The sequence below is a fragment of the Saccopteryx bilineata genome, chromosome 5, assembly GCF_036850765.1.
Source record: "Saccopteryx bilineata isolate mSacBil1 chromosome 5, mSacBil1_pri_phased_curated, whole genome shotgun sequence".
In the NCBI taxonomy this organism is placed as follows: Eukaryota; Metazoa; Chordata; class Mammalia; order Chiroptera; family Emballonuridae; genus Saccopteryx; species Saccopteryx bilineata.
The window spans coordinates 98,459,532-98,475,096 of record NC_089494.1 but is presented as its reverse complement, the minus strand read 5'-3'; the positions used below and the strand labels follow the sequence as shown (position 1 = coordinate 98,475,096).

The window sequence follows — 15,565 nt, the reverse complement described above, 5'->3', positions numbered from 1 at the left end:
GTGGCATTCATGGCTCTCTCAGCCAAAAAGGTTCACGACCCCTGGCCTAATATATAGATGCCTATTGCTTAGACAAATCTCTATGAACCTAAATGCCATCCACAATGTTAGACTCACCAAGAGAAGGGAGTAGTAGTGTAAAATAGAAAATAACCATAGAAATATTTGATAGATTATAGGTAAAAGTCATAGAAATATTGCTGCAAATAAGAAAATGTATTGGTATTTTTTTTAATAATTCATACAAATTTATAAGATTTGGGATGCTGTCATTATACTGCATTAAGGATTTAATGAGTGTAAGAAGAAGTGGGCAAATCATTCTCTTGGCACTCTTCTTCACATAGGTGAATTTAGAGGTCAGCCCACATAAATACAATTCCCATGTGTGGGACCAAGATTCTTTAAAAGCTGTACTAATAATCCAAAATATAACTTCATCAGTTCATTTTATTCATCAGCTTTTTTTCTTAAAAAACAAAGACAAATAAAGAAAACACTTTAAAGTTCAAGATGTCCAAGAGAGAAATTATAGCAGCTCATTACATAACCTCAGAATGATTATTGGAGCTATTGGAATGTTTCAATTTTCTCTGTGTTTTCTTCTAATGAAGAGCAATATGCAAGAAGATTCAGTGTTTGATTATGTTTACATCGACTTTAAGAAACATATCTCTCCTTGAACAATGCAGATGTGTCTGATTGTAGAAACTTTTCACATGGCTATCTTGAAGTGGTGAAGGAGGCTAGGAGATTATCTATCTATCTATCTATCTATCTATCTATCATCAACATATAATTTGGGGTGTGGATATGTAGTTCTTCTTTAAAAAGTCAGAACTCACAATTTGCAGCCTATCAAAGTATAAATGTGAATTTCAAAAGATTAGGGACAGTCATGAATTGCAGATGAGCATGAGACCTTCCATGATTGAGACTTCAATGAAGAGAAAAGAGAACAGAGTCATGTCTTTCTTTAATGCTTATTCATGTTCAAACCCAAAGCAATTTCAGAACCATCTACATCTTTAAATCAATAGGTGGTGGTTAATTGTGGCAGTGCAATCTGTAGTTTTAATTTGCCCACAGTGTCGTCTGAGGGGTTTAATAGCCAATGAATTGTAACAATTCTATGTATGTCCCATTGAAAGTAAATAGTAAGTCAAGCTCTAACTTGTAACATGGGTTGGTTCTAGGAATCAGCTAATAGAGTGAGAAAACTGATATTTATCCCAAGGATCTCCTTGTTACAAAAGTTCTTTCATGGGCAAAAGCAAAGCTGGTTTGTTTTCTAGTTTTCCACATTCACACAGCATTTCAAATTAGAGTTTCATTACTCAGTACTGTCCCCTGCTGGCTGTTAACTTTTATTCCATCTTTAATTCCTCAGTCATGATTAGTCTCACCAACACTAAGGATCCATATGGTTAATGGGAAAGGCTTTACTAACTATCAAATACTGTAAATTCAACTTCTGAGACTTGAACTTCACTCGTCTGCCTCATGGCAGATGGCCTGCTCTTGTAGAAAGTGAAGACAACATAATTTTCCTTCAATAATGACATGGGGCCATGAATTCACAAATAAATCTTACAGATCACTCTACCATTCACTCAATACAAGTCAAAAGTTCACTTCCATAGAAAGAAGGTATGCACTGCACTTGGAAAATATTCAATTTCTGCTATTTCACATGACATGGGAGATTTCCTCCTTCAGTTTAGCCATCTCATGTAACTATTGACTTTAAATTCTATACATGGTACGGCAAGTCTAAAAAATATTTTTCCTCAAACTTTTAATTCCAATTCCAGTACTATCCTTAAAACATCTCTAATTTTACAGGTTTTATAATAATTATCATGGTTAAGATGAATTGATCACCCCCCTCTTTTTAAGATTGCTGCAACAATTTGACATTCATTGTTAAATAAATTCTTGTCTCAAGTTTAGTGTGATAATTTTAGTAGGATGTTCAGAGCCACATCTTGTTAAAACTGTACACTAGTTCCACTCCTGTTCTCAGATATAACCCTCATTGGATCCAAATACTACATGGTTAATTATTCAAATGATGTCATATTAAAAAATACAGGTTAAATGACAAAGAAAATTATGAAGGGATTTTATGCTTTACTTTTATTTTTTGAAAGACTTTGAAGGCAATCCAAATACATTTTACACAAAATCAGTTGTTAAAATGTTTTCTCTGCTACCTTCTCTATACCTCTGTACTTTTTTCCTACAACCTCCTATATATACTTCATATTTATTCCCAGGTACTACCACTCTTTTGCTTTGTCATATCTTTTTCTCTTCCTCAGTTCTATCTTATATATTAGAATGTTGGACAGACAGCTTAGTAGTTGTCATGAGACAACATGACAAAAAAGAACTTTACATATTCTATAACTCAGAAAGTATAACGGTAGGATTAGCATTATTCATGCTTTATAAGATGAGAAGACAGGTTCTAAGAGGCATCCAATGTCACACAGCTAGCACCTGGTGGAGCCAGGATTTGATCTCAGGAAGAATGACTCCAGAATCAAGCTCTTAATAGTTAAACAAGCAAAGCCCTAACAGCCACTACCAGAAATGGAATTTTTGATGTTGGTTGGACTAGGATCTTTCCACTACCTTCTGATTCTAATGCCTTTATAAATTTTTTTTGGAAATTTTTTCAAGGAACAATTGGAAAAAAATTTGCTAAACTTTGAAAGGAAAACAATAAATCACAATAAGCATCTCTAGAAAAACAGGCCAAATTTATGAGTCAATGTAAACATCTTAAAAAGCAAAAGAATGAACAGATAAGATTTTTGAGCAATCTTCCTGCCAGTCGTACATTAATGCCTGGATCAAGTTGTATTGAGATTCCAGAGAAAACTAGTAATCTATATTTAATCAATGAAAAAGAGATAATAGTAAACAATACTGTAATAGGCCTTAGATAAAAACAAAATCGATGATGGAAAAAAGTGAAGTTAAAAGTATAGCCAAGTTAAAGATATTTTTTCAATGCAGCCTTTGGGGAAATAAGGCAAATCTCCTTCTATTTCCATAGTTATTAAGCTCAAACTCTAAGAATCAGTTCAATTATTTTTTTTTCTCCAAGTGATAGGAGGGGAGATAGAGACAGACTCCCACATGTACCTCAACTGAGAGGTACCACCCAGCAACCCCACCTGGTGCTGATGCTCTGCCTATTCTCTGGGGCCATGCTCGCAACCAAGCATTTTTAGCACCTGAGGCAGAGTCTCCACAGAGCTGCCTCAGTTTTCAGGCTGATGCACTCGAACCAATCGAGCTATGGCTGTGAGAGGGCAAGAGAGAGAAAGAGAGGGAGTGAGAAGGGGGAGAGGAGTGGTGGAGAAGCAGATGGCCACTTCTCCTGTGTGCCCTGACCAGGAATCAAATCCAGGACAGTCATATGCCTGGTTGACACTATACTGATGAGCCAATCGGCCAGGGTGAATTGTTCATACATTCTCATGTTTCCCAGCTGAAGCTATAAACAAAAATGCCAATGATGAATCACCCATACAAATAGGAAAGGGTAGGAGAAAAAGTAGATGGTACATTTCGCTCTAGTGGGTCATGCAGCATTTTCCTAGCCTGAAATATTCAAATTACTGTTCAGTAGGCCCCAAATTAAAAGTTAAAAAAAACAAACAAACAAACCCTACTGTTCCTTCCTTAGAGAGCATCTCATTACTCCTATCTAAATTTCTGATCTTAAAAGAAAAGTAGAATATATGTGAAAATGTTCTATTACAAGCAGGCTCATATTTATGAAAGAGTAAAGCTTGCCTTCTCTGATTTCTATGATTCCTTACTGAAAAACTAAGGGGGGTGGGGAGAGAGAGAGAGAGAACTGAAATGAAACATTTCAAATAACTTATTAAGATAAATGATACATGACAAAATTACATTTAACAGTTACTAGGCCTAACGGAATCCAACACAGAACAAATGCAAACAATGTGGGGGTTTTCTATTCCTAGTTTCTTTGACAAAAATGACAAAGTACAGTTCTTTCATGTAATGACAGGGAGAAAGAGGAAGTTTGAGAACATAAAAGTATGTTTCTGCTCAGAAAGGAAGGTGGTGTGTGTGTGTGTGTGTGTGTGTGTATTTTTTTTTTCCAGACTGGCAGTTTTTTGTTTGTTTTTTTTATAAAGGGTCTTGATATTTTAATGTGGAAGGGAAAGAGTGGTAGAATTAGTGGAAAAATACAACAGCTTCACCCTTTAACATTTTTAACCGACAAGACTATCTACCGTCTAATTTGAAATTCAGTTAGTGCATATAAGGGAAAACACACAAGCAAATATATTTCTAAACAGAATGTCACAAGAATGTTGTTAGCGCATTTTTAAACTTCCAATTTTTTCTTACTACCCTATCCAACCACCCAAACAAATCAGTTTAAATACAACTTCTTTTAGTAATGTCTTTTGAAGCATCACTGCAGTCAGATTGAGTCAAGAAACCATCTGCTGCAAATACAAATAGAGCTACATTCAAGAATTATATTACACAGCCTTCCTAGTAAAGTTCTTACATCCAAGCTGTTCTTGTCAAAATCAGAACCATTGTGATGATGCATCTTAATATTCAATCAGGCTTTAAGTAAAGAGTGACAAAAGTCCACATATGGATGACAGCTGTTTCTTCAGTAAATATTTTCCCATTTATTGATTGGAGGCTTATGGCAGTTTAAGATATGTTCCTTCCTACATTTTAGCCTGAACTGCCTGGTAATGATTTAAATAATAACATGGATGAAATTTCAGTTTCCACATCTTGCTACAACTTACATCTGAAAACACAACAAACACATCAGATTCTCCAATTAAAGTTGCACAGAATGCCATTAATTTGACAGTATCCTTGATGCATAGTGACTAATGACAGAACTAAATTAATAAGACTCTATATTTTTCCCCTTCCCCTCTAACAATAGCATTTGTAAAATGAAAGCGAGATCCATGTATTGATTTTCTAATCATATGAACAAAGTTGATGAGAATTTACACATTTATGACTAAATCTGATAAATTGTGAAATATTAGAAAAGATTGATGGACTTTAGCTAAAAGAAGTTCAGATAAGATCTCTTTTTAAACAATAAAGTGACTTGTAACATTGAAAAGTCAAAAAAATAAAAAAAATGGGTTCTGATGACAAATTCAGTGACTCCTTAATAATACAGTGTTTATATATCAGTAGTTATAAAAAAATATTGTCAAGTAACATCATTTATTTTCACTGAAAATTATTTCAGATCAAACACTAAAAACAAGAATGGCTTACCCTGCTATTGGGTCAACTGCTATTGCCTTAGGATTCTGAAGCTCCAGATCAATCAGGGTGACACACACAGACCCATTGTAATTGCAAACAAAGATCCGGTCACTGACATGGTCCACAAAGTAGAAATTTCTGGTGAGCCAGTCAATCGCCATGTGTTGCACATCTGGAGAACACACACACATAAAATTACTGATTTCAGAGGTACAAATCTCATATCATAAGTCAAGGAGCACATCGCTCCACCCAAACCACAGAGGACATTTTAAACCATATGCAGTTTTATGATTCAATTTCTTAATATGCCAAAATAAGTGATGTAAGTATTCTGTAAAAAATGACTATTTCTTGATAACAGTCTTCTTGCTACCAATGGGCTGTGAATGACCTAGACACAAAAGGATGAATAGTTTATAAATTCTAATATATAGGTATTTACAATAAAATTTTTCTACTAGTTTTTGCTTTTGCCCAAAATAGTTCATTCAACCCTGTTGTCATAACTGGTTTAATGGTACAGCTAAACTCCTTAGTAGTAAGAGGAGTAAAAAGAAATTGTGAACTTAAAGTAAATCCTTATTTCCAGATCCTCTTCTGTTAAAAAAGAAAAAGTGGAAAAGATAGAAAAAATATCTATAAGATCCTTTGTTTATAATATGTATCTAAAACTTGGAAATAAAGCAAAAAGAGGGATAAAATATTCTTTCAATGACTTATGTAGGCATTGCAAAACAGGTCTGTTCAAAGATTAATTTTCTAGAAGAGAGATGTTCAACAGTACTTTCCGTGATGATAAAAATATTCTATATCTATGCTATTCCGTAACATGGCCACTAGCTAAATGTATCTACTGAGCACTTAAAATGTGGCTGGTATACTGAAACTGAATCTTTATTGCATTTAATTTTAATGAATTCACATTGAAATTTTAAGAAATGTAGGTAACCAGCGGTTGCTGTAGATAGTGCAGCTCTAAAAGAACGTGTGTGTTCGACTTGAGTATTTCCTCTTTGATCAGACTATGAAATTTCATGCTGATTATATAGTTACCTAGAAGAAAAGATAATCTCAACTGTTTCGGATTTATTACCCAAACCATTAACCACTTTTTTAACTTAACCTACAGATCTTATTTAAACATTCTTTTTCTATAAAATACCAATAAGTATCTAATTCCACTAATATACTTAGAACAGCAATATTGGGCTGGTTCCCTCAATAATACTATAAATAAATACATTTCTGATTTTTATCCATTCCAAATTTTATGACAGTCATTTTTTATGTATGAAAATTATACTTTCAAACCTCCTTGTTTGAACTCACTATGAATCTATAATTCATTGACTAAGAAGAGCTTCTTTCCGCAGTCTGAAACTAAACATTCTTCTAACTTTATGCTTCAAAAGAATTCCTTAATAACAGGCTGCTTCAGTGAATGATATCCTCTCAACAGAAAGACTAATGTAGATGCATGTGCCATCGTTATCATTTACAACAGTATACTGTCAAACCAGATAGAGAAAGAAGCAACTTTGTGGGAATGTCTGTCATGCCTTACAAGGACAATCAGAAAGCACATAGTGCATTCACTGGATACACATTTTCAAGCTATCGATCACAGTTTCATTCCTAAATTACACAGTCCTTAGGGAAGCATAAGCATTCAAATGTTCCACACACCACATGAAATGTTTTTCTCTACTAGTTCAGCAACCAGAATTCTTAAAAATCTAAACTATTTTGCTGTCTCCAGAAATCTGTAAATGTATTTTTTTTGGTATTCTTTTTGTATTATAATATCAGCTAAAGCACAGATCTCACTGCTTCAAATGTTATTTTAAATACCTTGGACTCAAATAATGTGGCAGAGTACATTCAGTGAACCATCCTTTATGCTAAGCATGCAGTTGGTTAAGTCTATACAATTGTAATTTCAGACAAAGGATCTGTTTGACAGCATTCATACCTTTCAACTCAGTATCATTGCAGAAAGATTCTCTGCTACTGAAACAATAGGTATTGTCAACAAGCATCCAAGTTTGAATGAGCAAGGTCTCACTAAATAACCTGATAACTAGCCAAATACTTAGTAATAATGAGGATTGATTTTGTTTCTTTTTCTTATATTTAAAGTTTCTGTCTGAGTTTAGTGAAATTTTTATTAAGATTATTTTTATTAAGAGAATTAAAGCAATAAGACAAAAGAGTTCAGTATGTAAGCTGAGAGATGAATACATACATACATACATACATAAATTTGGCTAAAATGATTTAAAAGTTTTAGGAGATAGTGACTTTTTCTAGACAACGGATTTAGTATTTTATTTTCATGTTCTGCTTTGTAACAAAGTTCATTGGAAATTGCTGAAGATAACTATAATCATTTTATGATATTACATTAAAAAATCTTTAAATTTTTAGTAGTAAGACTTTCACTGGTATTCATTCACTGTTTCGAAAACAGTTTTAAGTATGTTGTTATTGTGTTTTCCAGTTAGCTTTCATTTATTCTTTAACCAATATCACTCAGATTTCACCTGTACTGTTCTCATGAAATGCGCCTTATTAAGGTCACTCAGAATTTCTTAGTTACCAAAAGAAAAGGTTACTTTCCTGCTCATGTCTATAAAATAATCTAAATATTAGTGTTGGTAAAATTTTAAATAATAAAAATATTGAAAGTATTTTGAAACTGATAAAGTGTTATACAAATATAAGTAATTATTAACAATTTTTAAAAATCAGTATTTCACAGGTCTAACAATTTAAAGTTGTACCCAGTGGAAATTAATTTAAAAATTTATGGGAAAAGTAAAAACAACAGAAGAAGACAAATACTTATGATAATCTATAATTGATAATCTATAATTGAATAGTTGAGTAAAATATTACATCAAATTTTCATCACATCAAAAGCAATGACCAGAGTTGGTGAATATGAAACTTAAACATTTTTAATTCACTAAAATGTATGTGTGCTTAGTACTATGGACTCAGTTATTTTCCCCAAAGTTCGTATATTAAAGTTTGAACCACCCATACCTCAGAATGTGAGTGCATTTGAAAATAAGTCTTTAAAGATGATTAAATTAGAATGGACCTGTTAAGGTTGGCCCTAACCCAATATGACTGGTGCCCTCATGAAAAGAGGAAGTTAAGACATATACAGAGACACCAGGAGGCCTGCACACAGGAGAGAGGCATCTGTAAACAGACGGGAGATGCTGAGAAGTCCTTGAGAAGTCTGGTCCTATGGCACCCTGACCTTGGGATTTCAGTCCTGAGAACTGTGAGAAAATTGATTTCTGTTGTTTGAGCACTAATCCTGTGGTATTTTGTTATGTCAGGTCTAGTAAAATAATATACCTACTCAAATATTACCTAATAAAGTGGACGATGACATAAATTATTAAGAAAAAAAATCAAAATCTTGATAAGAAAAGATGTAAAAGAAATGTCACAGGCCCTAGCCGGTTGGCTCAGCGGTAGAGCGTCGGCCTAGCGTGCGGAGGACCCGGGTTCGATTCCTGGCCAGGGCACACAGGAGAAGCGCCCATTTGCTTCTCCACCCCTCCGCCACGCCTTCCTCTCTGTCTCTCTCCTCCTCTCCCGCAGCCAAGGCTCCATTGGAGCAAAGATAGCCCGAGCGCTGGGGATGGCTCTGTGGCCTCTGCCTCAGGCGCTAGAGTGGCTCTGGTCGCAACATGGTGACGCCCAGGATGGGCAGAGCATCGCCCCCTGGTGGGCAGAGCATCGCCCCATGGTGGGTGTGCCGGGTGGATCCCGGTCGGGCACATGCGGGAGTCTGTCTGACTGTCTCTCCCTGTTTCCAGCTTCAGAAAAATGCAAAAAAAAAACAACAAACAAACAAGAAATGTCACATATCCCTTTAATGTCATACTGGACCATTGCCTAACAGGCCCTTCAAGAATGAGTTATTCTCCTGGGGAATATACTTTTGTTTAACTTACAATTTAATAGAAGTGATTAGGTCTTCATCTCTATGAGCTTAGATAGTAATTTGTATATCAATAAATTGCAAATAATTTTTTCCAATAGAGGTGACAATAATATTCATGAGGTAGTAAAAATAATTTCAGTTTATTATACAGTACAACAGTAATGTTTTATATCTAATTTTACAATCTTAAATCAGCATTTTTTTCATAGATTGTAAATATTTCAGTCTCTTCTGTATTCCATTGAATCAAATTTACCATTCCACTGGTTCCATCATTAATGAGCTAAAGGACTCATTAATATGTTCACTACATATTTTCATAAGTAATATTTTTAACCTTTTGAAAATTACATATTAACAAATTTTAGTACTTAATTTCTTCATTAATTAATTGCTATGTGATCTCCAACCAGCCAGAGATAGCAAATTTAGACAAATATAAGATTAGAAAATAACGTAAATAGGTAAAACTTGTGAGAATGGCGTATCTCCCACCTCGCAATGACATGAAAGTATTCAGGGACCTACAAAGGCAGGCTCCAACTCAGCTGATTCTTTTGAAACCAAAATACTTCTTTGTTTCAAGGACCACCGCAGTACTGATTTCCAGATTTCATTTGAAGTCTTCCATTGTTTAAATATGGAGCACTATTTTTTTATTTTTATTACAAAGCATTTTGTATATCAGACAAAACCTGTCTTCAGCCAAACTGGATCAACAGCCACTCGTGTCAAACACTGTATTTTGTTTAGTTCCGACTAACCCTCTACTTAAAACTGTGTACTTGAGAAAGTTACCAGTACCTATGCAAAACATGGCTCATATAATAAATAAACATTATATTCAGTTTACAAAGTGGTCAGAGGATTAAATCAAACAACAAACTTTAAGAGTCCAGTACAACGCATGCAGCAGGTATTCCACAGATATTAGTTGCCTCCCAGAGACAACTGAAGGACTACCCATACTTTATGGTCTTCTGAGTGCTAATAATATTTATGTATTAGATAATAGCACAATATAACAATAAAAATAATAAAACAATAAAAATTGATTCATAATAAGATAGACACATTCAGTAGTTGTGATCATTTATAAATATGCCACCAATTTTTTGGTGCTCCTCCCTTCAAGAGGTGGAGCTTAATGAACTCACCTTGAATGTGGGCATTCTCTGTTGGCTTTCCATAAGTTGAAGGTCATTTTTAGACATAGATCATAACCAGATTGTGTATACCATTAATCATTTTGATTCCTTTAAGTTACCTGTTGTGTAGCTTACTGGTAAAACACAGAGGATATACCATAAATGCTCATAAAAGAATGCTGGAAAATTTAAGGATAACTCGTCTTAAAATTTTCTGCTCTAATATTAGTGGTTCTGGGCAGAAACAACTGCAGTAGGGCATATCAAGGTCCCTTATATGGTCCCCTTCTCAAGAATGAAAAGTCAAATAGTATTAATTTTATAAAGAAAATAAAATGGGGTATTTATTTACAGAGTGACTGATCAGAAGGGCTATCCTGAGAAGGATGATATCTGAATTGAGCACAGAATAAGAAGATGATAACCCTGTGATAAGCAGGGGTGAGCTTGGCATATTCTATAAATGAGTAAGGGTGGAAGAAGCCATATCATAGCTAAAATGTGGATGAATCAGAAGAAATGAGGTAACAGAGATTGGCAGGGATATGTAAACTATAGTAAACTGACAGATTTAATAGTAATTACACTGTAAAACAAGGTGATATTTGTCTTAAATGAGATTTTTATTTTTGTCATATATTAAATGTACATGATTTAAAAAATCAAATAGCCCATCCAGGCTTACAGTGAAAACAAAACTTCACCTCTGTCTATTCTCTCCCAACTGTTTTAGCTATATCAACTGTATTGACTTCCATAACTCATAAACATGTTTGTACTACAATTTTAAAGTTCTTAAGGTTTATATATAATGTATTAACTAACTAATATACAAGATTAGGATTTAATTCTTTATTCCCTGTACATACAGATACATATATTCACACTATCTCTCCCCACAACTTGCCACAACTTATTTCTTAGTTAAATTAATATTCAATGTTTATGTAATTATGATTATATAATTTTTTGTTGATAGATGAAGAATTTTATTATGATTATACTTCACTCCTTGCACATTTTTAAAGATTCTTTTTACTTCTTTGTTATACAGTTAATTGCAGCATAATTCTATAAAAGAACTCTAAAACTCCTCCTTAAATGGGAAAAAACAACTAATTTCTTCCTCCTCTTCTTCACCTTGTTATGATTTGCTTGCAATATCCTATTATCTCTTGTTCCAAACTATACTTGACTTGCTCCATAGCCATGGTCTTTGGACTTCCTTTTATCAGTCAACATACTTATTGTTTAACTGCTTCAGAAATCAAATATCCCGTTTTCTGCCAGAGGATAAGTTTTTCCTCACTGTGGGAGCCAGAATAGGAAATGAAGTAGCCTAGATATTCTAAAGCCATGTTCTAAGCTAATCTGTTTATTTCTGGCCCTGTTCTATAACCCCACATTCAGAGGTGTCCAGAGTCTCTATTTTTTCCCTTTCTGGGGTTCTTTATCTTGGTACCCCATTTGCTCTCAGCAACCACAATAAATATTAAATCTAATTCATTTATCATTTAATCATCCACTCTTTATTGCCCAAAATGATCTAATATGCTTTGTTTCTACTCTTTCTTTTGGTCTTAATATAATTAAAGACATTTCTTTACTGGACTGACAGTAGACTAATAAAAAAACAAAACAGATAAATACTTTTGATCAATCTTCAGTGTTTCACATAAAGTCCTTGAGGCCAGTTCAAAGCAGGGAAGTTAGACAACTGTTTACTATTCTTAAAAGATCATCTTGATTACTCTGTAAACAAAAGTGGATGAGTGGAAAGCAGGTGACCAATGAGGAAAATCCTGCAATTCCAGGAGAAGTATAACGGTGTCAGAGTACCAGAACAAGGGAGAAGTTATGTGACATATAGGCACCATATTTTTTTGTCAACACTAAATCTATAATCATATTCAAAGGAATACATCTAAGTTATTTTTTAGCTTAGATGATAGTGCCAAGAATGATAGAAATTTTTAAAACACCATAGAAAATCAAAAACATTCCAAATATAGATTGTTTTCATTCACACATATATTCTTATATAATATAAATATTTAAAACTAACATTTTTATTTCCACTCAAATATTGTCCCTCAGGCTGTGAGGTTGCCTTCACTGAAGACAGTTATTGTGCTTTATTTATTTATTTATTTATTTATTTTTATTTATTTATTTTTTTGTATTTTTCTGAAGCTGGAAACGGGGAGGCAGTCAGACAGACTCCCGCATGTGCCCGCCCGGGATCTACCCGGCATGCCCACCAGGGGGCGATGCTCTGCCCATCCAGGGCGTCGCTCCATAGCGACCAGAGCCACTCTAGCTCCTGGGGCAGAGGCCAAGGAGCCATCCCCAGCGCCCGGGCCATCTTTTGCTCCAATGGAGCCTTGGCTGTGGGAGGAGAAGAGAGAGACAGAGAGGAAGGAGAGGGGGAGGGGTGGAGAAGCAGATGGGCGTTTCTCCTGTGTGCCTTGGCTGGGAATTGAACCCAGGACTTCCGCACATCAGGCCGACGCTCTACGACTGAGCCAATTGGCCAGGGCCTACTTATTGTGCTTTAAACATAAATCAGAAAACAGCAGGCAAAAATAAAACTTAAAAAATGTTAATATTAAAAAAACAAACAACTGTTCTGTCTTCCTAAATTTACGTCTCTTGCTTTAAGAGAAAAATTAACATTTAGGTTTTGTTTCACATTTCTTCGTTAGAACATTTGAAAATGCTCACTGAATAATAAAATAATGTGATTTTATTTATTTTTATATGTTACCATAACTTTTAACAAGAAGCACATACTCACTTTATCCTTCGATAAACTAAACATGCCTAAATAAACTAAACTGAGCAAAGGCTCTTTCTGCTTGGCATAATAACGAAAATGTTATTATAGTAGTTCAGACTGGGTGTACAGTGGGCAGGCACATTCTTAGTCAGAAACATTACAAAGCCCTCCCTTTTTTCCTATAAGTAATGAGAAAGTGTCCTTTCCTAGGTGCCAGTCCTGTTTCTTAAACATGTAAACATATAAAATGTGGTCAAAAGGAGTATCAAGGTCAGTTCTGTACATAAGTAGTCACAAAGTTCTACTTACAATCTGTGTATGTCTTTCTGAAAAAAGACGAAGAAGGCACCTCTGACAAGAGATAAATATTCATAAGGTTAATGGATGTTCCTGTATTTCTCCTTAGAAGGAAGGGACATCACATGACTGACCTGTTGAACTTTCTTCTACTTCATAGTTCCACTATCTCTTAATTCCTCTTTAACCCAGGCTATAAGCTCAATTTATTTCCTATAGTGAGTGCATTTAGAAAAGATGCCAGGGTTATTCTACAGGCAACAGGAAGGTGTCTTTTTTCTACAATGCAAAACTTTACATTCTTATTTGACCTATAACTCTAATGAATTCAGCCTTCGTTCCTTTTTTATTTCTCCCTAATTTATCCCATACTAAATTTATCAGAAAATTTTAAGACCTTCACCTGAAACTATAAACTTCTTTCTATTACTTTCCTTGGCCAGGACACTACTTTTTCTCCCCTAATGGCTTCAATAGCTTTATAACTGGACTTTCTGATTTCCTTCTAAAAGCACATTTATAGTCTTCATCGAGAGCCTGGAGTGGTTATTGTAAAACAGATTATATCATGACACCAAAGAACAGAAGGTACTCTGTATAACCTGAGATCTATGTTACAGTTGATTACTAGTGAAGAAAAATCTTAATGAACTGACAGACAGTGGGGATTTACTTCCCTGCATTAATGCTTTCAATGTGCATCGTCGGTATTTTCATAAGTATCTAAGTTTGCTAAACTTTTAAGTCAATTTTAAATAAAAACTAATTGGAGTATGGCTCTTTCCAACATTTTGTGACCTATGACAAACAGAAAATAAAGTCCAACTTCTATTTGTGTTAGTGTTTTTTCCAAACAATTTTAATAAACAGTAGATTTTTCTCTAAAATCCTGAGTCTGTATTTTTATTTTCCAACATACTACTCCTCTCCTTAAAATCTCCACTGACTCCCCACCACACTTAGAATAAAATTCAAAGTCTTTAACATGGTGTAGGGCCAGTTGTCATAGCCATCATGACTAGGCACATGCAGGTTCCCATTGGATTTGGACAGATGGTAAAGAAACAGTGTAGCCAAAAAATGGTGGGCCATTCCTTTATTCAAGTCTCACACCAGCTGATGAGCAACACAAAACAGGAAAAACACTTTCCTATCACTCCGGGCTCCCAAAGCCACTAATACAATATTCAGTTCCACAACCAGGAGAATCTTCTCCGGTTTCTCCTACAATCGAAGGCCTCACCAGTCTCAGAGAAGCTCACAAAAGCCCCTCACCTCTGTTCCCCATCTGCACACCTTCTTTCTCCATTTTCTCTGCAAACATGATTTCCTTCTCTGTTTCCTCTCCTATTCAAAAACTTTCTGGTGCAAAAAACTCTCCTTAGCAATAATTAACAAGAAAATGAATGGCCCTTCCCAAGCAGGAAGGTCATTTGCAATTTCACAGACCACATACCTGGTGCTTCCCAGTGCCATTTTTTAACACTAAAAGTGAGCAAACTCAAAAAATACAAATTTTACAAATTCATTTGCCCAATACATGGCTTACGATGTCTTCCAAATCTTTTTTAACCTCCTATTTTTCCTAATGATTCTTCTACTGCAGTCATACTCACATCCTTACTTTTCATCAACCTGCAAAGTTCACAATTTAAAAAATATGTACTTGATCTTCAAGACAAAAAGTATGTAAATATGCATAGCTTGTACTCTCACTTCCTTCGGGTATCCATTAAATTGTCGGTTTCCCAGAAAGGTCTCTTTAACCAGTCAATATTAAAAAGAACCCTGCTCCCCCCTACACACACACACACACACACACACACACACACACACACACGGACTCATCTCCAACAGTAAACACCAATGTCCTAATTTTATTTTCTTTGTATTACTCATAATCGATTGAAATTTACTACTTATTTGTTCACTGTTTCCCCACATCAGAATATAAACTGTAAATGAGCAGGTATTTTACTCATAGCAAGTGCCAAGCACATATTTTCAAATCAACCCTGGTATCCTATTTACAATAGCCTTTCCACAAGCATCTTCTGACTA

At 34.7% G+C, this 15,565-nt stretch overlaps 1 protein-coding gene and 1 non-coding gene across 2 annotated transcripts in view; both read right to left on the bottom strand.

The window, feature by feature from the left end:
• The window catches only part of LRP1B (LDL receptor related protein 1B), a 2,131,860-nt gene that overhangs the window by 1,128,911 nt on the left and 987,384 nt on the right, over window positions 1-15,565 (bottom strand). The window contains exon 7 of the mRNA XM_066281034.1: window positions 5,320-5,482. Coding sequence (XP_066137131.1) covers window positions 5,320-5,482 — 163 coding nt within the window. The remainder of the gene's footprint in view (window positions 1-5,319; window positions 5,483-15,565) is intronic.
• On the bottom strand, window positions 12,893-12,968 carry TRNAI-GAU (transfer RNA isoleucine (anticodon GAU)). Its single transcript has one exon. It is a non-coding gene; the product is annotated as a tRNA-Ile (tRNA).